The 26,742-nt window shown below is 42.3% G+C and overlaps 1 protein-coding gene across 5 annotated transcripts in view; it reads left to right on the top strand.

The window, feature by feature from the left end:
* Window positions 1-26,742, top strand: part of MRNIP (MRN complex interacting protein) — a 168,711-nt gene that overhangs the window by 27,697 nt on the left and 114,272 nt on the right. For all 5 annotated transcript variants that reach the window (XR_013598698.1, XR_013598699.1, XM_078653544.1 and 2 more), the window contains one exon: window positions 16,361-16,427. Coding sequence is in view for 3 of the 5 variants with exons in the window: in XM_078653544.1 (XP_078509670.1) it covers window positions 16,361-16,427 (67 nt within the window). In the remaining 2 variants the exon portion in view is untranslated. The remainder of the gene's footprint in view (window positions 1-16,360; window positions 16,428-26,742) is intronic.

The following is a 26,742-nucleotide window of genomic DNA, read 5'->3' as shown; positions in this document are numbered from 1 at the left end:
GCAAGGTCTGGCTTACGGTTGTAATATCAATAAGCCCACTTTGCAGCAATTACAGCCTGTAGAAATTCTTTCACAAACCTCTTTCTTTAAAATGCCCTAGAGGGCGTTAGTATTCCCTTCCAGTAGATTCCTCTTTCCTCTTAGCAAACTAAATATAGTACTGTCGGAGCAGAACCCCCAATATTTCTATTGTACCCCAACTTCAAACCCCTAGATATTACCTTAGAAGTTCTGCTCTGGTACCCTTGATCTGACTTTAAGAGACATCACCCTTATCATCATACGTCTCATTCAAAGAACATTTGTGAATGGGAAATAATTAGGACCACGAAATAACTAAGGGGCATATTATCAAGACGGGCGATAAAATTATTGCCGTGTTAGCTGCAGAAAGCTGCCGCTAAAACGGTGATAATGGGCTTGATAATATGCTCTCTGGAATTCCAATTGAAGCCCATGTTAGATGTGAAGGACATCTAACATGGGCTTCAATTGAAATTCCATAGAGCATATTATCAAGCCCATTATCGCCGTTTTAGCGGCAGAAAACTCCGCTAAAACGGCAATAAATTTATCGCCTGTCTTGATAATATGCCCCGTTGTTCCTGTGCAAGAAAAAGTTAAAGGATTTTATTACAGAATCTTCTTTATCTGTACGGAAAAATTGGTAAGATGCCATAAAGTATATAGTTAGGAACTAGAATGTCATTCAATACAGCAAAATCATTTAAAAATGGCTAAGGAAAATCAAAGTCCCTAAGGCAAAGGGGAAAATTATTTCTAAATTATAATAGTAACACAAAGGAAATCGAAAACCTCTCTAGAGGAAAAGGAAAAGTCTCATAGCTCACTACCATAATGAGGGGATTTATACACATTTTTACTTAGCTAATGAGAAGTTTCTTGACATGGTCCAAGACAATGTAACATTAACCAATTACAAACAAACATGTCACAAAATCAAATGAAATACCTTTCACCCTTTTCTTCTTGTGAGGCCACATCGGCTCTTGTTGCTGTCTGGAAATGTACCATACATTATGTTTAATTTACTAGCCAATAAGCATTTACAACTATGCAGCTTCAACAAACCATAGCCAGAAGAACCAACCGCCAGAAATAACTATTTGACAATACTCAGAAGTTTTATTCACTGTACATTAGCTTGAGGAAAGTTATCAATTACGTCACAGTGACCTGTGCACTCTGTAAAGTCTACAGAAACCAGGAGTAGAGAAGACATTCAGGGAGGCCTGTTTGGCAGGGGAAGTGAGCAGAATCCGTTGTGCGCAGTACATCAGTAACAACATCCATTTAGCTAAAATAATGTTGAAATAAAATGTTTCACAACTAAAAAAATTATTAAATACACTTCTATATAATTAAGAAATATCATTCCAAGTGCAAAATATATTCTTTGGTTTGGATTATAATTCAGCATAAAAATAATTAGCATCAAAAATAATTTCACAGAAAATTGCACATAGAAACCTTTTACAGCCGCCCTCGATTTTCTCATAATCACAAAACCACAATAATACATCTTTATTAATCAGCCATTATCTTGAAGTCATCATCTTAGCTATTTTCGAGAATGTTATTCTGCCATTTTCATCTTGTTGTAGACCTTCTCCAGCAAACATTCTAGCTCCATTACCATGGAATATTTTCTCTTCTTCAACCTACTACCTTAACTTCTTTTAATTACCCACTTAATACCATTATTCGAAAGAAATAGAATTAGGTCACAAATCATTATTTTTGTAGGGATTAATATAATTTTAAGTGTTACCTCCCATATCACTCAACCATTCACCCACTAGATTTTTCAGAGCTTTACTAAATTATTGAATCAAGGACCTACACTTTCCCATAACCCAGGTTCCACTAGTTAGTTTATCACATTGGAAATAGTCATATAAAACTCAATTACTCCCGTGTTATGTGGCACATATACACAATTCTTCACCAGGATAATATCTAATGCTAAATGATTCTGCATATTTATTGGCCTCTTTGCAAGCATTTCTTCATTAACTTTTCTAAAAGCTCCTGAGGTATATATGCTGCCTTTCTATCTACTAAAGTTGGAAGATGGCTAATTTTGAAATTATTTATAGCAACTCCTACTGAAGGAATAGCTCCTGATATATCTAAAACTACTGAACCAAAACTCATTGTTTGATCTACTAAAGCCAATTGCATCATCCGTCTCTTTCACATGATTAATCATGGAAACACTAAAGCTATATAGAAAGCACCATTCCAATTTTTAGTCAAATTAAAATGAGCATTCTTCTCACACACATAATAAATTGCCCTCAAAATTTGTTCTCCACCTAATAAAATATCACCCTTCATTTTATAATTTAGTGGCCGGTTATGATGACGGTGGGACCGCCACCAACAGCCCATCGTGCAGGGATATGTCAGGTGTTTTGCATGGAGGTGTGTGCTGCACCCAGCAACACCCACCACAATGCAAAGGATAGGCATTGCGACCGCCGGGGTGGCAGTTGCATCGTCATGGCTCTGTCTGGACCACCAACTGCCTGACGAGCGGTTCCGTTTCCGATAGGGTGCCTCTGCCTGCCATCCTAATCAGCCTCTTAGTTCACACACACTCCTACTTATTCTACTTTAGCTCTACTTTTCCCTCTTCGTATCAAACACAACTCACCTCTTCTATCTAGGTCATTCTCAATTAGAATGTAAATTTGACCATCTAAATTCTTCCTCTTCCCTCATTTATTTATCTACAATTTTCCCTTTCTCCCCATTTCTCTCAATTTAATTTTTCATTATATTAACTGATGACTTCAATCCATCCATGTTAAGTCTACACACTTACTCCCCATTGTTCTTGATAGTTGCTTGCTTAATTTGTACCATCCTTCTAATGTACTTACCTTGTAGAACATCAGGTCTCTCTAAATCAATTGGAACGAATTCAATAGAAACATTAAACTCAGTCAGGTAAGGAAAGTTAATCATATTAGTTAAATATAGCTTTAAACATACCACAGGATAGAGAATAAGATAAAGGCTGTTACACCTTCCCCAACAGAAGTAAAAAGCAAAGTGCAAATATCGCAGCTATTCATTTTTGTTATATCTTATGTACTCTTTTATCACCCTAATATAAATATTCTTATGAAAACCACTATTACTAATCTTTTATTTAATTTTATTATTTCTCATCTTACCCTTATCATTTGTTATTTTGTCAGTCTTTGAAACGTATCCCACTGGCAACATTAAGCACACCAACAGCCAACCTAAAACTAATACTATTGTTCATATCTATCACGTAATCCCTAGAATTTTACACCATCTGCTATTTCTCATCTTTAGAGTGAGACATACAATCTATTGTGGAATTAAAAATTCCAAAAACATTTTTGTTCAACATATTTTTCTTTTGTTTCTTATTTATTTAAACAATAATGCACAAAATCAGGATCTTCTTTTGTCAGTTAATATGTTGGTTTCTTTCAAAAGTTCATCAGATTCAGCATATATTATGATTTTCTTCAACTTGCTCAAAAATAAGGGGAAAAAACTCCAAAAGCTCTTAAGTCTCTGTTCCGTTGATTTATTTGTCAAGGCCTTTTAAAGTCTCTTATCAAAATCTTAGCTATCTGTTTTAGGTTTCACTTTTATTCCAGTCTCTATTTCTCATTCAAGGTGGTTCTTCTGTTTTTAGTTCATCCTCTGACCCAGTGGTGAACTAATGCCAGTACAAGTAAGGAACAGTCATTCTCCTAATTTTACTGCTGTTTCTTCTTCAGACACCAGCAAACCCATTAAGGTCACTCATACTTTCTATTTGGAACTTTTCTTCTTGTTGATCTTTTAACAACTGGCATTTCACTACCACTATTTTCAGTCTGTCTCAGATTTCTCAACTGGTTCACAGTGTTTTCTCTTGCAAGATCTTTCCCGGAATATCTTCCTCAACTTTTTTGTCTTTGGCAACAGCTTTTGTCATAGTCTTTGTTTTCACAAACTCTTGAGATTGTACTCAAACTTGTATCTTGATCGACTTTGTCTTTATCTCCTATGTTTACAGCAAACGTCTTTCTTTGTTTTGGGGGTCTTAGGAACTTTAATCAGCTGCAATTTGAGTTTGAGTGGATCCGAGACTACTACTTTGTGCTGCTGCGCATGTTTTTGACTTTTGCACTACAACAGCCCTTTACTCTGATCTCCACTTTAAAACTGGACTACCAAATTTTCAGCTGCTTCTTGAGAAGTTTCACTCAGCTGAAATACAAACGTTCTCACTTCATTGCTTACATCTTCACCAGTTTAAAAATGTTCAATTCCCTTTGGATCAAGCTTTGAACTCTATTTTGATCAAAGTCTTGATCTTTTGCTTGGCTCTGCACTAGACTTTGTATACTTGACTCAAGACCAGCCGACTCATCCACTTCTTCGGCTGATCTTACCCTCTTCATGTGAACAACAATGCTGTCAAATGGGCCGGTGTGCCACAGTGGATCCATGCTGATTGCCAGAATCACCTGGTATTGTCCATGCACCTCTTCAATGCAGCTTTTTCCCATGTATTTGCGGAATGTAACTAAGTCCCCAGGCTTCAAACTGTGACATAGAACATCTTTTGCTTCTTCTATTGCCACATTCACCTGATCAGAGGCAGATTTCACTGTATCAGCCAGACCTTTGCATTAATCTAGCACAATGTCATCACTTATTGAAACTAGTGAAGCTGCTAGGACATAAGCATGGCTCATTCCCATGGCCATAATTATTTGGTGAGGCTATAGACCTGTCTTCTTATCTTGATTACTATCTCGAGTACTTCTCATGCTCATCAAAACAATAGGAACTTCATTTGTCCGTTTCAGCCCTGTCGAAACACACATTTTCTGCAATTTATTCTGGAGAACACCATTTGCCCTTTCCACAACTGCTGAAGGTTGAGGACTATAGCTATATTAGAACCTTTGCCTGATGTCAAAGGTCTCACAAATAATTTGTAGAACCTCATTTTTAAAATGGGTCCTGCGAGCTGTCTTGATAACTAGATTTAGTATCCCGACTTTAACTTCTTCAACAACAATGTGGCAACTCTAAGGCTATCTGATCTCCTAGGGAGAACCATCTACCCATTTAGAGAATAAGCTGATAATTACTAAGATGTATTTTAATCCCTATAATTCAGCATCTGAATAAAATCTGCTTGAAGTCTTGTAAATGGGCCTTCTGACCTTCCAATGTGGCTTGTCAATGTCCGTTAGTTAGCCTTAAATATTCAATTGACAAACCAAACACTTGGAGCACACATCAGCAACATTCATAACTTTTTAATTCTCCCAGTATTTCTTGAATAGTCTTGTTCGACTGTTTCTCTGCGCATGTGCTCTTTTATTCAGATACTTGCACATAGGGTATAACATTAGGTCAGACAGTAGATAATTTTGCTCATTTTGTACATACAAATCCTGATAGTTCTTCTTATAGTCTAGTCTTGTCCATTTGTCGGGGGCATCTTCCTGCAAATCTCTGTTCGCTTAGTGAAGACTGAATTGAATTCCTTAAAGAGACAATTTACGCAATCTGTGTTTTGCATTGAATTCAATCTCACATTCTGGTCAGTCTCATTCTCTTGCACAATTGTTTCATCTTGTTTTGCCCAATATTTTGCTGTTTTATCTGCATAGGTATTATTGCCAAGTGTCACCAAATCGCTTCCAGATTTATGGGCAAAAATCTAAAGTGTGTGCACTGTTTTTAATAGGGGCAGCTGAAGATGTCATAAAACCCTCTATGACCACAGCTGACCAAAGTCGTGCACCACTCCCAATCCATACTGGCTCTCTGTATACATTTTCACATCCAAATATTCTGACAGGCAACAAATCCTTGTCAATGCAACCAATTCTGCTAATTGTGCTGAAGTTATATTTGTCAGAGAAGAGGCTTCCAAAGTCTTGGAAATTGTGCATACTGTATAGGTGGCTTTCAATGCAACATGTTGGTCTCGTAAATGTGAACAATCAACAAATGTCAGATCCGCTGCATCAAGTGGAGTTTCATTTATATCTGGCCTTGGTTTTGTGCATAACAAAAACTTGCTGGATATCGGCGCACAAAGGAGAAAATGTGGCAGGATATTCAGGCAGAATGCCTCTGTGATGGAAAGACAGACATAGACTTTCCTCTGTGAAATAATATAGTCCCACCTACTGGATAGGTGAAGCATTTAAGCCTCCATCCTGGAGACCAGTTCCCAGAAATTGTGTGAAGGGACGTTGCTTTTTCTCAGGACTGTGTAAACTAGAAGCTGCAATTTGCAAAACATATTCCAAGGAGAAAGTAGTGCATGATCTTATCTAATGATCACACTACTCTTACAGAAACTGAAACAGCTGCTGCATGTAGTCTGACCATTCATTAAGAGCCTTAGCAGTAAAGGGGTACCACTTTCCCAAAGAATAGAGCTCAGAGCACCTTTCCTCCCTTTAAGGAAATGAATATATTATTATTTCTCATGCACTGGGTGTTTCAATTTGGGTTAGTAAACTCTGTGCAGGGATGATAAATGTGCTGCCCCAGAAAAAGGAACTACCTCCTATAAATAACCCATAGGCAATGGACATTCCAGCACTAGAGTCCAGCAGTATCTATTTTTGCCCATGGATAAGGTGGTGGGACAAAGTTTCCACACTCCACCTTGCCGCATGCACCTTCCACCCCTGTCAGTGGCACCGATACCCCCATCTACTCATTTGTAAGGGTGTCACATTCACTATGCACCATTATTGTTTTTAAAGATTGTTTAAACTTTTTTTTCTGCAATGACCAAGCAGCTGTATGAATGCTCAAAAGAAGGTTATACACCGGGCCACTATCAATACATTGCTTATTGGGTACTCTCTACCCTCAGTCACCGCTGCCTTGCAACCAAGCATAGTGAATACTGAGCACAACGTTCAACATTTGATTTCAATGTCCCTAACAACATTTAATATCAATTTCCCCAAATGAGCTGGGCACAGCCTGTAGCTGCACCTGCTAAGAACTGAACACAGGCACGGCTAGTGGACAGTGCACAGGTAGGGTTCTTAAGCTACTTTATGTGTCTTATACCCCTTTGGCCACTGGGATGGTTAAAAACAGTGCCCGATGTAGCTTGAACAGTCCTTGGCAACAATTTCTGCTTAGTATCCTTGACCAGAGCACTTGCTAAACACAAGATCTGGCCTTCTGCCACACTCTTCGATATCCTCCAAACATTAGCCACTGTGCATAGACTTTGTTAGGATTTTTATTTTGTGTTTGTTTTCCAAGTAGTTTCGTTGGACCATGTGAGTGTGATTCATGAAGCAGTTTGCAAGATATCTATCAATCTTGTATAATTTTATTTAACCCCTTAACTGCTGGGGCTTTCCTTCCAAAGTGCTGAGTCCTATTTGGGGTAGTTCAAGCTTAGCCCTCTATAATTTTTGTCCACATAAGGAATGCACGCCAAATGTGTGTCCTTTTTTTTCCCCCAACCTCCTGGGCGTTCTGTAGCTACCCAGGGTTTGTGGATTCTCTCGGAAGGGACTGAGAAAATAGGCAAAATATATCTACATGTTGGTTTTTAGAGGGAAAATAGTGCTCCGCAAAAAAGTGTCTTTTTTTTTTCCTGAACATAGCTTCTACAAAAGGTTTTGCTGTGCTAATGTCACCATTTTCCCCTAGCTGAAACAAAAAAAGAAGAAGAAAAAAGGGGGGTAGGCCTACTTCCGGTTTATGGCGGAAACCAGTGTAAAACACATGGGTGATCCAGGAAAGCTATACATTTCTGAAAAGTAGACACAATTCTAAATTCATCAAAGGGTCATATGTAGATCCTTCAAGGTTTTCCTAATTACACTACCTGTTGAAATACAGAAATATTAAAAATGAGTAGGAAAAACGCCCATTTCTAATAATGTTTTCATCTGTAACTTTTTGTCACAATGGCAGATTTACAAAAGCAATTTACCATTTTGTCTGCTGTTGAGGGGATATACATGGTTTGCAGTTTCTCAAGAACCTGAGGTACCCAGGGCCAACAATTGAGGTGCACTGTACAATGGTGTACAGAGTATAGACCAACTCATAGGGTGAACTGTGTATAGTGAAAAATGAGTAGCAAGGAAACCTATTTATTTCTGAAATGAGCACAAGATATATGGAGTTTAGAAGTAGTGGTTAATGGTAAATCTCTGACATTACGAGTCCACATACTAATGTGATTCAGAGGGCATTTAAAAAAAATGCCTTCTGTTGGAAGTGGAGGTCCTTATCACTTACCGCCGCCACCAAATACTGGAGGCGGGAGTCCCCAACCCCTCGCTTCAACGTTAGGCTAAGTAAGGACACCGTCTGAGATAGCCCTGCTCACCCCCTTAGTAGCTTGGCATGAGCAGCTTATGTCTAAGGCACGAGTGTACAGTATGTGCAACCATGCTCACAGTAACCCAATGATGTCACCATAAATAGACTCCACACAAGTTTTTATAAAATAAGTCTAAACTTTATATAAGAAGTTAAACGATCTGACCTCATGATGCAAATTCAACATATAAGAGTGGGTAGTTTTCTTTCCGGTGGGTTGGTAAGTTCTAATCCCAATAACTAACAGGGAGGGAGTAGGGTCCAGGGGAATATTTAAAGACCAATGCACAGTTATAGCCCCCTAAACAAGACACTATACTACCAAAGAATAACTGTGGGTCTAGAATAACAACTAACTCTGTAGTCTATCAGTGTCTAGTCTGCAACTTGTACCTCAGTGAACTCAGTAAAATACATTGGGACTGATCACAATGTGATTGTGTTCCCATCAGTTACACACACTGAACCGCCCTTTTCATCATCATTTGGGCCATTTCACAAAGTGGTATGTCCATATTGTAGACATAAGTTCTTCCAATGGTATCCAATGATAAACCAGTTAAACACTTGAACTAACAGGGCAGTTTGTAGATGTGAGGTGGTAACTGGAAGCAGTGCTAAACAAAAAGCGTGAGTGATAGAAAGTGCTCTATTAAAATTGGATAGTGGGTGCAGAACAATTTTATTTAGAAGGCAAACCACTTCCAAGGTTACAAACATGGAGTGCAAAGTAACAGTAGTTCATAACAAATATCTACTGAATGTATGGTAAGGTCGACATGTTTCTGAAGTTTATAGATCCTATCGGTATCTGCTGCTTCCTCAGGACCAATATTATACTTCGCTACTGCTCCAAAAGGGTGAGTGCATAAAAAATAAAAGGTATCACCTGGTTCAGTCCTCTCACTCTTCTTTTATGGTGAAACAGACATCCGCACACATGAAATACCATGCAGAGAAGACACAAACGAGAGAAAACAGGGAAAGTGAGATAACACTTAAATTTATAATAAAGGAGTTATCTCTCAATCATGAGCTTTATACTATCATAATAGCCCTTCATGGTATGCTAAAGAAACATTACCCAACCCACTCATATTTGGGCACCCTCTCACTTCGAGTATGAGAGGCAGGCGCCGCTCCTCACCTGGCTACAGCTCAGGAAATGGGGCACCGCTCTAATAAAAACCGTAAAGTCAATAATGAGAAACTCTCACGACTGCTGCCACACATTCTAACTGTCTACGCATATGTTTATTATTCCTTTCTTTTGTTCAGTCTTATATTCGTAAGCAGAAGGGTCCTGCTATATTAAAAGGAAAACACTGGTGGTGCTAATTTGGTATGAAGCGCTCGCACGGGTGCACTGATGTTTTTGAAAACCACGCGCAAGCATATATTCGACAAATAAGCATAGTGTGTAATTATCACGGCTACTAAGAAGTGTACACATTTGACATGGACATTTTTAAGAAATGTGTACACTTCTTAGTAGCCGTGATAATTACACACTATGCTTATTTGTCGCATATACGCTTGCGAGTGGTTTTCAAAAACATCAGTGCACCCGTGCGAGCGCTTCATAACAAATTTGCACCACCAGTGTTTTCCTTTTAATATAGCAGGACCCTTCTGCGTACGAATATAAGACTGAACAAAAGAAAGGAATAATAAACATATGCGTAGACAGTTAGAATGTGTGGCAGCAGTCGTGAGAGTTTCTCATTATTGACTTTACGGTTTTTATTAGAGCGGTGCCCCATTTCCTGAGCTGTAGCCAGGTGAGGAGCGGCGCCTGCCTCTCATACTCGAGGTGAGTGAGAGGGTGCCCAAATATGAGTGGGTTGGGTAATGTTTCTTTAGCATACCATGAAGGGCTATTATGATAGTATAAAGCTCATGATTGAGAGATAACTCCTTTGTTATAAATTTAAGTGTTATCTCACTTTCCCTGTTTTCTCTCGTTTGTGTCTTCTCTGCATGGTATTTCATGTGTGCGGATGTCTGTTTCACCATAAAAGAAGAGTGAGAGGACTGAACCAGGTGATACCTTTTATTTTTTATGCACTCACCCTTTTGAAGCAGTAGCGAAGTATAATATTGGTCCTGAGGAAGCAGCAGATACCAATAGGATCTATAAACTGCAGAAACATGTCGACTTTACCATACATTCAGTAGATATTTGTTATGAACTACTGTTACTTTGCACTCCATGTTTTTAACCTTGGAAGTGGTTTGCCTTCTAAATAAAATTGTTCTGCACCCACTATCCAATTTTAATAGAGCACTTTCTATCACTCACGCTTTTTGTTTAGCACTGCTTCCAGTTACCACCTCACATCTACAAACTGCCCTGTTAGTTCAAGTGTTTAACTGGTTTATCATTGGATACCATTGGAAGAACTTATGTCTACAATATGGACATACCACTTTGTGAAATGGCCCAAATGATGATGAAAAGGGCGGTTCAGTGTGTGTAATTGATGGGAACACAATCACATTGTGATCAGTCCCAATGTATTCCACTGAGTTCACTGAGGTACAAGTTGCAGACTAGACACTGATAGACTACAGAGTTAGTTGTTATTCTAGACCCACAGTTATTCTTTGGTAGTATAAGTTCTAATCCCAACCACAGCTTCTAACCAACAGTTAAGGTCACTTCTAACCGTTTCCAAAAGGTTAAGCCAGTCGTATTGCTAGAATCACACATGTTGCAAAAGAAAACAAATACTGAAATGCGTAACGATATTCTCTTGTACTGTGCAACAGAGAAACAATGCCATACGTAGCGCCACAGTCATGTACTTTGCAATTGAAGGAATAACGCAATGTGTTTCACTACCAGCATACCCTGTACCAGGAAGAAACAAAGCAATGCGTCACGCTACAATCCTGTACGGTGCAATGAAGAAATAATGCCATGCACCATGTTACAATCGGGTACTCTGCAAGGGAAAAATAACGCAGTTCGTAGCGCACCAAGCATGTAGTTCGTCAGGCACAATGAGGTCAGGCATCATAGGACAGTTCGATAATTCATTAGCAGCAATAATGCTAAGTGTAATACCAAAGTTTTATGTGCTCCATTAACATTGTCCCCTTTGTGAATCAAATGACACAAAAGTACTGCTTCCCACTAGTGCCACTCCTTGGGTCAGCAAGGGCCAAGATCTGAGCCGAAGCAACAGGCTCGTGCAGCTGACAGAAGCGAGGGGCCGAGAGAGTGTCCCTCCGAGCCCTCACCCCACGCCAGGTGGCGATCCACATTACCGGGGGGCGCAACCCCATTCTCCTCTCTGACTTCAGCGACTTGGGCCTTGATAAAGAACTCCGTCACGAGGTGTGGCACACTCGGGCCGGCAGTTCCGCTCCTCCAGGGCTGCTGGTATGGGCCGCTCCTGGTCTACTCCAAGGGCCCAATGACTATGCAGCAGATGATAGATTTTGAGGCAAATGCAGTGTACTTTAAAAAAAATAAATGCATGTTTTCCCCGGGTAGAGGCACAATCTGGCCCCCAGGAGAAAACGCCCATTTGAAAAAAAAATTATTTGTGGGCCCCAAAGGGGTTCGACCTCCCTGCCTGCATTTCTTTACATAGTTTTTTTGCAAATGTGTGGTTTTTGACCTGTGGTCTGTAGCTATTGGCAAAATGTATTTGGCGAATGTGAGAAAAGGCACAGGAGATCATAATACATCCCCCAGGTAATATTGTGAAAGGCCTTTTAGATATGTGCCACTGTCCTCTATGGAACATAGCTACTCAACCCCTTCAGACCTCTTTTTACAAATGGTGATGGCCTGTTAAAACCTGGATGAACGCCTCATCTGCGCCTGACATCGCCATAGCCATCCCGGACAATTACAAGATCGTCCGAAGGGACCGCATCACCCAAACAGGAGGAGGCATCACCATCGTCCACAAGAACTCCATCCGCATCACGACCAGCGCCGACGACACCCCCACAATCGCCGAACATCTTCACTTCCAAATTCACACCGACCCCAAGACCACACTTAGAGGCACCCTCGTCTACAGACCCCCAGGACCCCACGCACAATTCAGCGAAGACATTGCCGACTTTATCAGCCCACACGCACTCCACTCCGAGGACTACATCCTCCTTGGGGACCTCAACTTCCACCTAGAAAAGAACAACGATAGCAACACCACCACCCTTCTGGACAACCTCGCCAATCTCGGACTCAAACAACTGGTGAATACCCCACCCCCACTACGCCGGACACACGCTCGACGCAATCTTCTCCTCCAGCAAGCACATCTCCTTCAATCACGCCACAGGACTACACTGGACGGACCACAGCTGCGTCTACTTCAACTTCAGAAAAACGACTACACACCACCACCCACAACAAGCCCCCCGCAGAAACTGGAACAAAATCACCACCGACCAGCTCACCACATCGCTAAACCAAAACCCTCCCGCCAGAGCATCGGACCCAAACCATGCAGCCACCAATCTCGCACAATGGATCACCCGCTGCACTGACGAATTAGCACCCTTGAAAAACCACCACAACAAACCAGGAAGCAAAAAAGCCACCTGGTTTAATGACGACCTCAAAAACTCAAAAAAAAAACTGCCGCACCCTCGAAAAAGCCTGGCGAAAAAACCCAACCACAGACAACATGACCGCCCTCAAGGACGCCACCCGCAAACACCACCAGCTGATCCGATCCACCAAGAAATCAGCATTGAAGGATCGACTCGACAACAACGCCCACAACAGCAAGGAACTCTTCAACATCATCAAAGAGCTTACCAATCCCAGTGCCGGCACCAATGACATCACTCCCTCCCAAGAACTCTGCGACTCCCTAGCCTCGTTCTTCCACAGCAAGATCGCTGACATACATAACAGCTTCGGCAAACAATTCACTCCCCTCACCACCGAACTGAAGCCCCCCGCCACCACCCTTTGTGCCTGGACCCCGATCAGCACCGAAGACACCATCCGCTTGATGAACTCCATCCACTCCGGATCACCAATGGATCCATGCCCCCACCACATCTTCAACAAGGCAGACTCCATCATCGCACCCCAACTCCGGGATATCATCAACTGCTCCCTCTACAAATCTACCTTCCCGGAAAGCTGGAAACATGCCGAACTCAGCGCCCTCCTGAAGAAGCCTACAGCAGACCCCACCGAACTTAAGAACTACCGCCCCATCTCGCTCCTCCCATTCACTGCCAAAGTCATTGAGAAGACTGTCAACAACCAGCTCGCCGCCTTCCTCGAGTCTAACGGCTCCCTCGACCCCTCACAATCCGGCTTCTGAGCCAAACACAGCACCGAGACCGCCCTCATCGCAGCCACAGACGACATCCGAACACTACTCGACAACGGGGAAACAGCTGCCCTCATCCTCCTGGACTTCTCCGCAGCGTTTGACACGGTCTGCCATAGCACCCTTGTACAACGCCTCAACAACGTCGGGATACAAGATAAAGCATTGGACTGGATCATCTCGTTCCTCGCCGGAAGAACACAGAGAGTCCGCCTCCCCCCCTTCAGATCAGAGGCCACCGAAGTCATCTGTGGAGTACCACAAGGATCATCCCTCAGCCCGACCCTCTTCAACGTCTACATGAGCCCCCTCGCTTCCATCGCACGCCAGCACAACCTTAACATCATCTCCTACGCTGACGACACACAGCTGATCCTCTCCCTCACCAAATACCCAAACACCGCCAAAACCAACCTACACGAAGGGATGAAAGACGTAGCCGAGTGGATGAGGAGTAGCCGCCTAAAGCTGAATTCAGACAAGACGGAAGTCCTCATCCTAGGATCATCCCCCTCTGCATGGGAGGACTCTTGGTGGCCACCGGCCCTAGGGAGCGCGCCCAAACCAACGGACCATGCTCGCAACCTGGGATTCATTCTCGTCATCATGCTTTAACATCTTACGCATGCTCCGAAGGATCTTCCGATGGATCCCCACCGAAACAAGAAAGACAGTCAACCAAGCACTTGTCACAAGCCGGCTGGACTACGGGAACACCCTATACGCCGGAACCACAACCAAATTACAGAAAAAACTCCAACGCATTCAGAACGCCTCCGCCCGACTCATCCTAGACATACACCGCCACAATCACATTTCCGGTCACCTGAGAGACCTTCACTGGCTCCCCGTCAACAAGAGAATCAAGTTCCGTCTCCTCACCCACGCACACAAGTCCCTCTACGACCTAGGACCCAGTTACCTCAACACCCGCCTGACCTTTTACACCCCCACCCGCCAACTTCGATCATCCAATCAAGCCCTCGCCGCGAATCCACGAATCCGAAGAGCCACCATGGAAGGAAGATCATTCTCCTACTTAGTGGCCAAAACATGGAATTCTCTCCCCACCCACCTCCGCCTTACACGGAACCACCTCTCCTTCAGAAAACAACTCAAAACCTGGCTGTTTGATAAATAGCGAAACCCCCCTCCCCAAAGCGCCTTGAGATCCTTTGGGTGAGTAGAGCGCTATATAAATCTTGACTTGACTTGAATCTAAACTGTATCCTTGCTTCAGTTCAAAAAAGGCATTGCTTGCAACCAAAATTCGGTCTTATGCTACCAAATTAAGTCGATATTGTCAGTTCAAAAACCTGTATCAATAAATAGTTTAACCTTTTAGACTCCATAATTATTTTGAATGTTCAGATAGGTGCCCTTTGCCTTCTAGTGTATAAGCATAGCTGGTGCATTGCTAATATTACTTGTTTAAAGTCTGATGCTTAGGCACACAAATCTCTATCCATTTAAATCACATATTGCATTTTGTTTTAAGTTTATGTATTCTAATGAAAGCCCCACTTGTAGGGCTGAAACATGTTGACAATCTTGGAAAATAGTTTAAATGATTACTAGAAACCTGCTTATAGACTTTTTTTTATGATAACATTTTAGTTTGCAAAGTTTTCTCAGGCACCTTCTCACTCAATTATCCCTGTAATCCTGCAAGAAATCCAGTTCACTCACATGCAAGCATTTTTGCAGAACGTATAGTATTTTCTCATTTATCTTTGGGTGCAGGAAAGTAGCTACTCAGTCCCTATGAGTGCAGGTAAGTGGAGCCTTCCTTATTGCTGGATTGTCCAAGAATCCTATTTGTGGAAGCAGGATTAAGAGACCCAACGCCCTTGAGCACACATGCAGACGCCTACACACATGATCGCAACACCTCAAGTATGGTAGCCAGGCACGTCCTACATCACTGGATCTCAGCTGCCTTTGTCATGCATACTCAAACCCCTTCCTAACTGAAGTACTACAGTGATAACCTATGTACAAATGACCCATAGAACTGTCCAACCCCTGTCCTGTAAATGGTCTCATTGTAGTCATGCTAGCACTATATAATAAACCAGGATATCTACATTGAGGGAGAAAGATATGATTTTTGTTGCCCAGTTTAACCCAACACCTGACTCTGTTGGTAAATGGTAATTGTCTAGGTCTCTCTGTGGTCTGGCAGGCTATGAGAAAGAGGAACTGATTCCCTGTGTTTGCAGCTCTCTGAAATGTCACATAGCCATCACCTTTTCCATATGTTGTAAGGGCTTTGGTCATGGAAAAGAGAAATTGGATGAACAGAGTGGGCAATGGTACCTTCTAGAAGTAGCACCAATAACCAATAAATGTGGTTATTTTCAAGCTCGATCTGCTCCATACTGATCATACACTTAAAAATGAAATTTGGCATGTTGTAAATAAAAACAAGCCCCATTGTCCTGTTATTTCATTTTATATATATTTATTTGGCGTACTCTCTGATTTCGTGGGCTTTGTTTGTATCCACCACATCCCCTCCACCCCACCCCCAAGAGCTAGCTCTGCTTATGTTCCCCAGAGATGGCAGGTTTCGAATTGAACGAACTGAAGTGTTAAATTCACAGACCATCTGCCATAGTTTCTTCATACACACGTCTTTATAATTACAGGACTTCTGAAGGTCTCACAGAATCCATTCATGAACAGGTTGAACAGAAGGAGAATTGGAATCTGCAGGTATGACACTACCTATGCGTGTTTTTCTTTGCATGTGCGTGTGTGTGTTCTCAATATGGCCAACAATTTATCTTAATGTATTTTGTAAATAGACTGAAAAAGTAGGATCTAACTGTGCAATACTGTTTAAAACCTCTATACTTGACCACACATTATCTTTTGCTGGTAAACCGCAAACTATTACATCTGGGAAAGATATAACATTATTTGTATTTTCAAAAAAAAGCTCTGAAGTGGATCTGGTAAATGTACAAAGAAAAGATATTTTGTAGCAACTGTGAAGGACAAGAATGCTTTTTCGGAAATAGGTCCCCTATCAGATTTGCTTTAAACCAGATCCTGCTAGCTGGAATATGAGATATATATATATATTTTTTCATCATCATAAAACTTTTATTCGGTTACATCTTATAAAAACCATAAAAAGTGCAGAGATAAAACGGTACCAATAAGAAACCACAGTATCAGAATACATTTTAAAAGCAGAAGTCGTTTAAAACCATTGCTAACAATAATTCATTGGCAAACATTTAATTTACAGTGAATTTTTAAACATGATTTTAAAAAACAAGCTATGCATTAGCAGTATATTGGGAGTCCAAACACTGCAGAGCCAGATACGCGGGCCGACATGATCCCAGGCCCATTTTTCTCAGTAAGGGAATAATCCAGCGCTTGCGAGGAAGCTCATAGTATCTACAGAACAGTGTTACATGCATCGTAGACTGGGATGATGTGCCATCGCAAGGGAATTTCATTGGGTTAAGTGACCAGTCCTGCTCTTCTAGAAATGTAACTAGGCGGAAAAAATAATTAAATCGAAACCTAGTTAATACATATTTTTCGTAGATAATTAGATGGAATGTTAAGTATGGTTGAATACCCAAAGCAGTCTGGACTGATAGGATCTGTACGTTTGAGGGTTTACTTATTTCTTTGGAAAGACGCAGTTCCCTAAGGTGGGATAGCCATAGTTTTTTCAAGTCCTTCCTAGAGAAGTCCGTCATCATGGTAGGTTCTAAGAAATAAGATGTACAGTCCAAGTCCTTAAGGAAGTTGGACACGTACAGAAGCCATGGGATTTTACTCCAGTTTGCCAGGGCCAAACAATCGATTATCAGTGAGCGGGTTAGATGGCATTGTGTTTTGGTCCAAATACGGTGCCACAGCAAAATCGGTTGGCATCTAATAATATCTATCAAATAATCAGTACCCAACTCGATGTGACACCTGGTAGTGAAGGGGAGGCGGCCATCCCTAGACCACCAGAAGCAGGTTTGGTCCACGACAGATCTATAATCCCTGACGAACCCTCCAAAACACAATTAAATGTCCCGGTGCCAGATTTGTATCCCTCGATAGGTATAAAAGCTTCCAATGTCCTCCTCGAAATTAATGACTCGTCAAATTCCATTCTAAATCTTTCTGCTTTATTCTGGAATGTCGCTGGTCTTCGCTCCAAAGTAATTCTCAAAGCATGGTTGGATACAGTTAGTACACACCAGATAGTATGCCTGCAGGAAACATGGGCCATTGATCCTATTCATCTTTTAGGCTACAAAACATATCATGTCCCAGCTAGCTCTAGAACTTTCGGTAGACCCAAGGGAGGTCTTGCAGTATATATTGCAAACAACTTACCACCTATGGTCATAACTGTTCTTCTGTATGGTGAGAATTATCAAATCTTGAGGGTCTCATTTAATAAATCTACGACATATTTTCTGGTTAATTTTTATAATAACCTCCAGTCAACTGATTGTGCAAAAATTCTACTTGAAATTACATCTTTTTTAAACGAACAGCGGAATAAGCATGTTTCTTCTGCCTCTTATGTGATTTAGGGGGGTGACTTTAACATTTTATTATGTAATAATTATAAGAATGGCATTTGTGGTCTTCAGGATAGAGGCATAGATCGACGTTGTAACCCAGACGATCAACGTCGAGGGATCAGAATTGTACAGGTTTCAGCGGATGTATGACGTTCCATCGCGCACATTTACATCGCGCGCTTTTTCCCCGCATCTATTTGATCGCCGAGTCCATTACATCGCCTGTTTTCACCTCGCAATCTATTGCAACGCGATTCCATTGCTTTCTATTGGGCCGTACTTTACCCCGCAGTACAGCATGTCGCATGGCAAAACAACGCGGTCTTTGGAATCTTCCTCTCACATGAGGTAACTGCAGCAGAGGTTTTAGAAGGGCAGGGCAGAAGGGATGTGTGAATGTGAAAATGAAAAAAACGTATAACGTGGCAAGATAGGTTCGTGCTGGGGGGAATCGTGAACTCATTAACAGGAAAGATATCAGCACAAAAACGGAGGGAAGTTCAAATCAATGTCTGTAGTTTGGGCGGTAACATTCAGAAGTATAATTGAGGTGGCGCTGTATACATAATCTTTGTGTTCATGTAAAATATGTTTTCTTGACATGCTTACATTGGCACGGAAAGCAGCACGGCCTGTGTTTGTGGCGAGTGTTTCTTCCTGCACTCCGAGGCCAAACACATGTAGAAAACACCGTGGTTGCCATCCTCTGCAAAAACAGCTGTGCCAAAATCACTGGAAGCCTGCTAATTGGTAACTCACACAATCTCACCTTCTTTCTCCTAGTACATTGAACGCGACTCCCCTCTACACTTATACATGAACAGCATCTGCTAAAAATGCCCTTTGCCTGCGCATCTGTGCCAGTCATTGCACTCCGTGCCTAACAGCAAGCTTGGCAGCGCACGCCAATATTGACAACATTGTTGAAATTGTTGGAATATTGCAGGTAATCATAAATCAGAAATATAAAAAAGAAGCACTTGTAAGTGTGTATTTTTTTTGTGGCTCAGGCGAGTCTCGATCCTTGGTTCCAAGCACCAAAGTCAGCAGCGCTATCCGTGTTTCCACCTCCTCTCCCTCTGTGCAGGGACTGCATTTTGCATGCCTTTCACTTATTCCACTGTCGTCTCTTCTCAAAAGGGCCAGAATATGTTAAAAAAACGTCGTGTTGTGCCCTTCAACGCGTGCACCTGCTTTATTATCGATCTGTAAGTGCTTCGTGTTGATGCTCCTGCCCCAAAAAGTCACATTTCAACACGAAGCACTTATAGATCAGAATAAAGCAGGTGCACGCGTTGAAGGGCACAACCCGACGTTTTTTAACATTTCCTGGCCCTTTTGATATTCCGTTTTTTTTTATAAAATAAAGCAGGTGCACGCGTTGAAGGGCACAATCCGTTTTTTGTTGTATCAAAATAAAGCAGGTGCACCTGCTTATGGCACCCACCCACCCACGCATCCATCCACGCATCCATCCATCCACGCATCCACCCACCCACGCATCCATCCACGCATCCATCCACGCATCCATCCACCCACCCATCCACCCACCCATCCACCCACCCACGCATCCATCCACCCACGCATCCATCCACCCACGCATCCAACCCACCCATCCATGCATCCAACCCACGCACGCATCCAACCCACGCATCCACGCATCCATCCACGCATCCAACCCGCGCACGCATCCAACCCACGCATCCACCCACCCACGCATCCGTCCATCCACCCATCCATCCACCCACCCACACACACACTCATCCATGCATCCATCCACCGACCCACGCATCCATCCACCCACCCATCCACGCATCCCCCCACCCACCCACTCATCCATGCATCCATCCACCAACCCATGCATCCACCCTCCCACCCACGCATCCAACCCACGCATCCATCCACCCACCCATCCACCCACCCATTCACGCACCCAGCAAGCGACCCATTCACGCACCCACCAACCAACCCACCCATCCACCCCATGCACGCAGCCATAGAAAGCAAATATATATGTTTTTTTTTCCCATCCACCCAATCACACACAGTAAGTAACAAAAACACTTAAAATGTATTAAGGGTATATTGTTGAATCTTCCACGCAGTGTATAAAAAGTAAGTTCTTCTTGGAATGTTGGGCACCAAAACAAAATGTACATTGTTTATGTTTTTTTTATTGTAGACGTGACAGGAGGTTCGAACATTAGTCCCGGGCACCAAAGTTGGGCGCGTTGCCCTCAGACCACATCGTTGTCCGTTTTGTGGCCGTGAATCATTTGGCCGTGAATCATTTCTGGTATTTGGGGCCCTCGGACAGATATATAATATACAGAATTAACGTAAATTCAAGTAGCAGAGCAAATGTTATATAAGCAGATCTTAACTGCTGTTCTTCAAAGAGAATTCTGCTTGTGGAGTGTAAGTATAAATTAGATCAGGTGAAGATTAGCAACATTGCAAGGACCGCTAACTAGCATGCACCACTTCCCAGTAGGGTTGTATATTTATGCGCATTAGCAGCTTGAGGCCTATGTCCAATTTGGCAGCAAAAAAAGGCAGCTGGAAAGTATGAACTGATATAGAAGGGTTCAAAATCTTAGTTCTATGAACTGATATACAAGGGTTCAAATTCTTAGTTCATCCAGTAACTGCCACTATAAAACAGAGAAGTATGACGTGGGACTGCTGGTGTGGCCAAAAGGCGAAAATCCTAATTGTATATCAGATAATATCATAACTTTATATGTGTTGGAAACGTGACAGGAGGTTCGAACATTAGTCCCCTGCACCAAAGTTGGCCTCGTTGCCCTCAGACCATCGTTGTCCGTTATGCGGAAATCATAATTGTATATCAGATAATATCATCTCTTTATATGTGTTGGAGACGGTTTGACCATCATTGTCCGTTGTGAGGTCGTAAATGATTTCTATAATTTGGTGCCCTCGAAGTCATAATTGTATCATACAATATGTGCTCGTAAATCTTTTCTATTATTTGGGTCGTAATCATTTCTATTTTGGTGCCCTCGCCCATCATGTGTCATATCCGTTCTTTATGCTTTTCTTTTCTATTATTTGGTGCCCTCGCCCATCATGTGTCATTTCCGTTATATCTTTTTTTTCGTATTAACTTTGGTGTACATTTGCATGCCTTTTGCCCTGCCGTTTTGTGGCGATGTAATTGCTTTTGCATGTGTCATATCCGTTCGTTTATGCTTTTCTTTTCTATTATTTTGTGCCCTCGCCCATCATGTGTCATTTCCGTTATATATTTTTTTTCGTAATAACTTTGGTGTACATTTGCATGCCTTTTGCCCTGCCGTTATATCTTTTTTTTCGTAATAACTTTGGTGTACATTTGCATGCCTTTTGCCCTGCCGTTTTGTGGCGATGTAATTGCTTTTGCCCTGTAATGCGATGTAATACCTAGCGCTTTAAAAGTCATTGCGGCGTCTTAGCATGCGACGCGGTAGCATGCGGTGTGCAGCCATCTGCGATGTAATAGTCGCGATGCGATAGCAGCGCGATGCAGTGCTTCCGCTGTGATGGGTGTTTCCCGTTTCAGCGGAAGGTTCTCCAAACTCGGAGAAGGAGGATGCACCTGTCAACCTTTCCAGAGTATGAAGGAATTGAATTGGCCACATCAGAGTCCACGTTCGGACTACTTGCAGACCTACTCACCAACTATATAGACACGCGCTACCCCATGGCCATTCATATGGCCACATGCCCCTCGCAGGGACCAAACAAAAAATTCACATTCTATGGCATAGACACAATTGGTGTACAGGCGAGAGGTGGCAACCGAGAGCTAAGACTCAGACGCCAGGAAGCAATCTGGATCATGAAAACTCATAGCCTGAAGCATGGCCAGAATACAGATGACGAATTACATTATTTCCTTTGAATGCTGTATGATGAACAAATTGCATTTTCAGTAATAAGATGTAAATTGGTTGTTTTCAAGCAATGCGAACATGTAGACTCTCATTTTCATTACATGTGACATACTCTTCCTACCCTGCCGGCTCAATCCCAATCTCCTCATGTCCTTCTTTTGTTCCCTCACACCATATTCTACCCCCCATTCCTCCCTTGGCCTCTTTGTTTTTGATATCATTTCCACCTTCTCCCCTTTCCTACCATTACTCTTTGATTATAATGATATATTTTTCCAATAGTCCCATCAATACACCCCCCTCCCTCCAGGAGACCCACTTTGCTTTAGCGTTTCATAAACTTCTCAACCTCTGTACGCCATTTATACGTCCTTATCTTGATTAAGAGTTATTATTTTGCTCGTGATTGTAAAATAATCTACGATTACGATCACCAGGATATTATGCCTGTGCGAGAAATATTTCCCCACCGCCAAAAAATAACAAGGAGACTTTTGATTTGATCTTCCTTGGCTTCTTATATTTAATTCTTATCTTTTTTGCACTACCATATTTTTGTTTGCTAACCCATTATACTCATAAGTGCAGTTCTCATTACCACCATTCATTACTAAATGGTTTCCAGTTGAACGGCCTAGTCTTCACTTCCTCTTTTCGACGTTTCGAAACGTCATCGAGACTGCGCCTTATATAGCACGTCATCATCCGCACACTTTGTCCCAGATACTCGAGGACGGACTTATTCTACCTCGCCACCGCGATCACTAGGTAAGCTCACAACCAGCTCAGGTTTTGAGAGACTAGGAATGTTTCGTATCCTAAACATCTTGCATACCCAAGCCGGTTTCCCATCCCGGCTCATTTTCTTTCCCATTTTTTTACTTATGTCTTAATATAGCTCATACACAAGGGTAAGCGGATTTGCTTCCCTGTGTTCCCCAACCGCTCATCCGGCGTCGGGTTTTTCTTCTTTCCGACTAACACCGAGACGCCTAGAAGCACCTTCTCCTAACGTCTCCCTGTGTCACAGACCCGATCAGGACCGGTTTGGAAATATCACCGTTCCGACGGTGAGTCAAATTTCTCCTTCCTGATTTGAATTTTCATATTTGTTTCATGTCAGTATCCTCGTTTTGAGTCTCCTTTACATTTTCTATAACCACACCCCCACTATTCTCGCCCCTTCTTGCAGAAACAGCTTACATCCTATCACCCTACAGGTATTTCAGCTTTAAGTTTATCCTGGTTAAAATACATTACGTTGTATTGTTGAAATGTTATTACACCGCATTTGCCTGACTACCCGTACTAAGATCCCCTAGCACTTTAGCCTACGGTCCAATAATAATATACTTAGCAAACCCAAGTTCTACCATTCTACTCAGGTTTTTTGCTAAATTAATATTGTCGATATTCTGTCATTTCGCACTACTCTCGACATAGCAATCTGCATTTTGTCTTTTCTTTATGGCCAAGAAATATCGATAGGCTTGGGGAGGGTCTTTTTTTGCGATCCTACATTTAATTTGGCTTATGTCATAAAACCTCCTAGGGTTATATCATTTGTCCGCATACAGAGAGATAACGGGGATTGTGAAATGACTCCCTAGTATGATGAGTGTAAACTGTAGATATATATATATATATTTATTTCGACATGATTACTCTTTTGAAATATACTGTGCATGTTTTTACTTGATGTTACTCATATCTTGTCACACCTGTTCAACACTGCCACACAGAAGCACTGCATGATAAACACCATCCCCATGTTAGCAATGTAAACTATTCCACCTACGTTATCAGTGTGTTTTATCCCTTGATTTTGCCTTGCATTTCTCAGATACATTTTGACAGATGACGTTACTCTTATGTGCATTAATTTTCATTTTGTGATAAATATGTATAAATTTAATGAAAACGTGGACCACCACATGACACTCACCATGTGGTTTTTTATTGGCGTCGCTGCATTGCAAGTACAAAGTCATATGTTGTTATTGGCAGCTCACCACCACTATCTTGACACTCACTTAATTTTGGTTTCTCACTTAGGTGTACCTTGACTCCTTAGACCCACACCTGCCATCCTCCCCACACCTTTTCTAGGTCCCCACTATTCGTAGATGTGTCATTGGGCAATCTACCCCACCCCTCACGCTTCCCCCACTGGCTCGCAATCCATTCACCCACCACTTAATTCACTTCCATTCATCTCCCCTTACAACTAGTATTGTTTCAATTTTCCTACTTTATTTCCCCAGCCCTGAAGAGTCACGGGTTTACCCCCGTTTTTGACGAAACACGTGTCGGCTGGTTTTTTTCTTGTGAAACTAATACTATCATTGAATGAATAAACACCTAACAAGTTAAAGACTTTGGAGTTGGATCTTATCCTTTTCATCACACGACTACAAAACTGAATTGTTAAACACTGATGCAGGTTGTGTGCGCTTGACATTGCATTTATGTACACAGAAGGTTGAGGCCCTCTCCCCTTCTTTTTTCTGAGACAAGGGTTATCTCAGATCAAGTAGCACCTACCACCTAACTTCTCAAATTACCCATTGACCACTACATGTAGAGCGCCTCGACATTTCTGAACACTTTCATAACCCCTCGCTGAACTTTGTTATATATACACCTTCCTTGTACTTGTGTATCTATATATTTATTACTTTTCTTCTAATTCAGCATATCCAGTGCACTACCCTATTTTTCACCCTATACCGCTCTCAATATATCCTCTACCTCAACTCTGACTCATCTCAAACCTCATTCTACTACTCTTTCCAATGCACTACGCTAATTCTCACCCTATACCTCTATCAATATATCCTCTACTCCACTCTCATTCATCCCAAACCCCATACCACTACTATGACCCACCCCTCAAATAACCCTTTCTAGACTCTTCCCTCCTTGCATCATCTCATACCTCCTTTACTATTCAGATCTCCCAAAGAAGCATTCCTAACCCCTTCCCTCTGGCTCTTCCCCCTCCATCTCCCCTTTACTCATCCCAAACCCCCTATTACTGCTATGAACTCTCCCAAAAAACAAAAAATTTAGACCCTGCCCTCTTCTATTCATCCTTCCCTCTTCTATCCCTCCCCTATTCCTTTTCAATCCAAACAGACTAACATGTCCATCACTCAAATTAATTGCTTATTTCCCTGTGCTAAATTCCCACTAATCCTGTTGGGGTTCCAGAGTAGTGTGCTGCTCACCGAAAAGCGCTTAAACAGCTTATCAGGGGTAGCAAGCGCTATATAAATGCAAACCTTTTCCCTCTTCTATCTAGTGTATCAGCTGGTACTCCTCAATACTATTACAAGATCTCCACGAAAATCGCCACGAAGGCCACAATCATCTTCTTCACGGATATCACAATTTAGAACACCTCTCGGGCATACACCATCTAGATCTCGTCGCTCTCGCTCATCTAGATCTCACAGACGCAGGCATAGGTCTCCCCATGGTCCACTGACACCTCTCGTTCCTCTGTGCAAGACTATTGTCCAAATCTCTCAGCTACGCCTATGGCAAGGGTCTCACTGGTGGACGACCTCATCACTGAAATAAAATATTGAAATGCCTGCTCCAGTCACATTGACTTCTGAGATATTTGAAACATAGCATCACAGGGCTTGATCCAGGCAGATGCTACCACTGGTTACTTGTCTTTTAAAACCAGCTTGGCAAACTTTCTTAACACCGGCATCAATTAGTACTGCACCTTCACACATCTTGAAGAAATATAAGGCACCTGACCAGGACCATCTGTTTTTTCTGCTCTGATTCAACACCTGATTCGGTTATAATAGCAGTGGCTAGGAAGACGCATCCAGGGGCAAACGCCTCTACAGTACCCCTTGATAAGGACATTTAACACTTGGACTCCCTCAGAAAGGAAATTAGCAACACCTCCGCATCCTACATGAAGGTCGCCAGTGCCTCAGCACTTTTGGGGGGAGGGGTACGACAGAGCACTTTGGGACTCACTGCCAGAGGATAGACAAGGTTTTTAGGAAACCCTCCAAGAGGGTGGCCTGGTGGCTAACCAAGTCATAAGCACAGCTGCTGATGCACCTGATCTAGCAGCCCACGACTATTCCCATGTAATCTGTACATGATGCTCCTCCTTCCTGAGACTTCGGGGGCTTAAACCTGAGGCCCAGCATAGAATTCTAAACCTGCCATTTAATGGAAATTCATTGTTCGGCACTCATGCAAACGATGAAATGGCGAAAATGAAGTCCAAGCTAGATATCCTCGAAGCAGTTGGGCTTGAAGCACAAGGAATTCTGGTGCAGATTCCGCCCCTACGATCGTTTCCCTTACCGGCAGAGGGTTCCAATCCTTCACTGGGCATAAAAGAAGCAACACCAGGCCATGTCACACTACCATCCATGCCGAAGGCCCGATGAAGGGGAGCCCCTCGTCCCTCAGCCTCCTCTGCCAAAACTCCATTGAAGCAATGAACACCCACTTTACCCTACCGGAGTGAGGAACGGAGAAGGGGGAAGTATAGTCTCACACCTGGACGAGTGGCGCAAGATGACAAATGGGTGCTCAATA

This window comes from Lissotriton helveticus, chromosome 7, assembly GCF_964261635.1.
Source record: "Lissotriton helveticus chromosome 7, aLisHel1.1, whole genome shotgun sequence".
Classification (NCBI taxonomy): Eukaryota; Metazoa; Chordata; class Amphibia; order Caudata; family Salamandridae; genus Lissotriton; species Lissotriton helveticus.
Note: the sequence above shows the minus strand (reverse complement) of the source record. Positions and strands in the feature narration are given on the sequence as shown.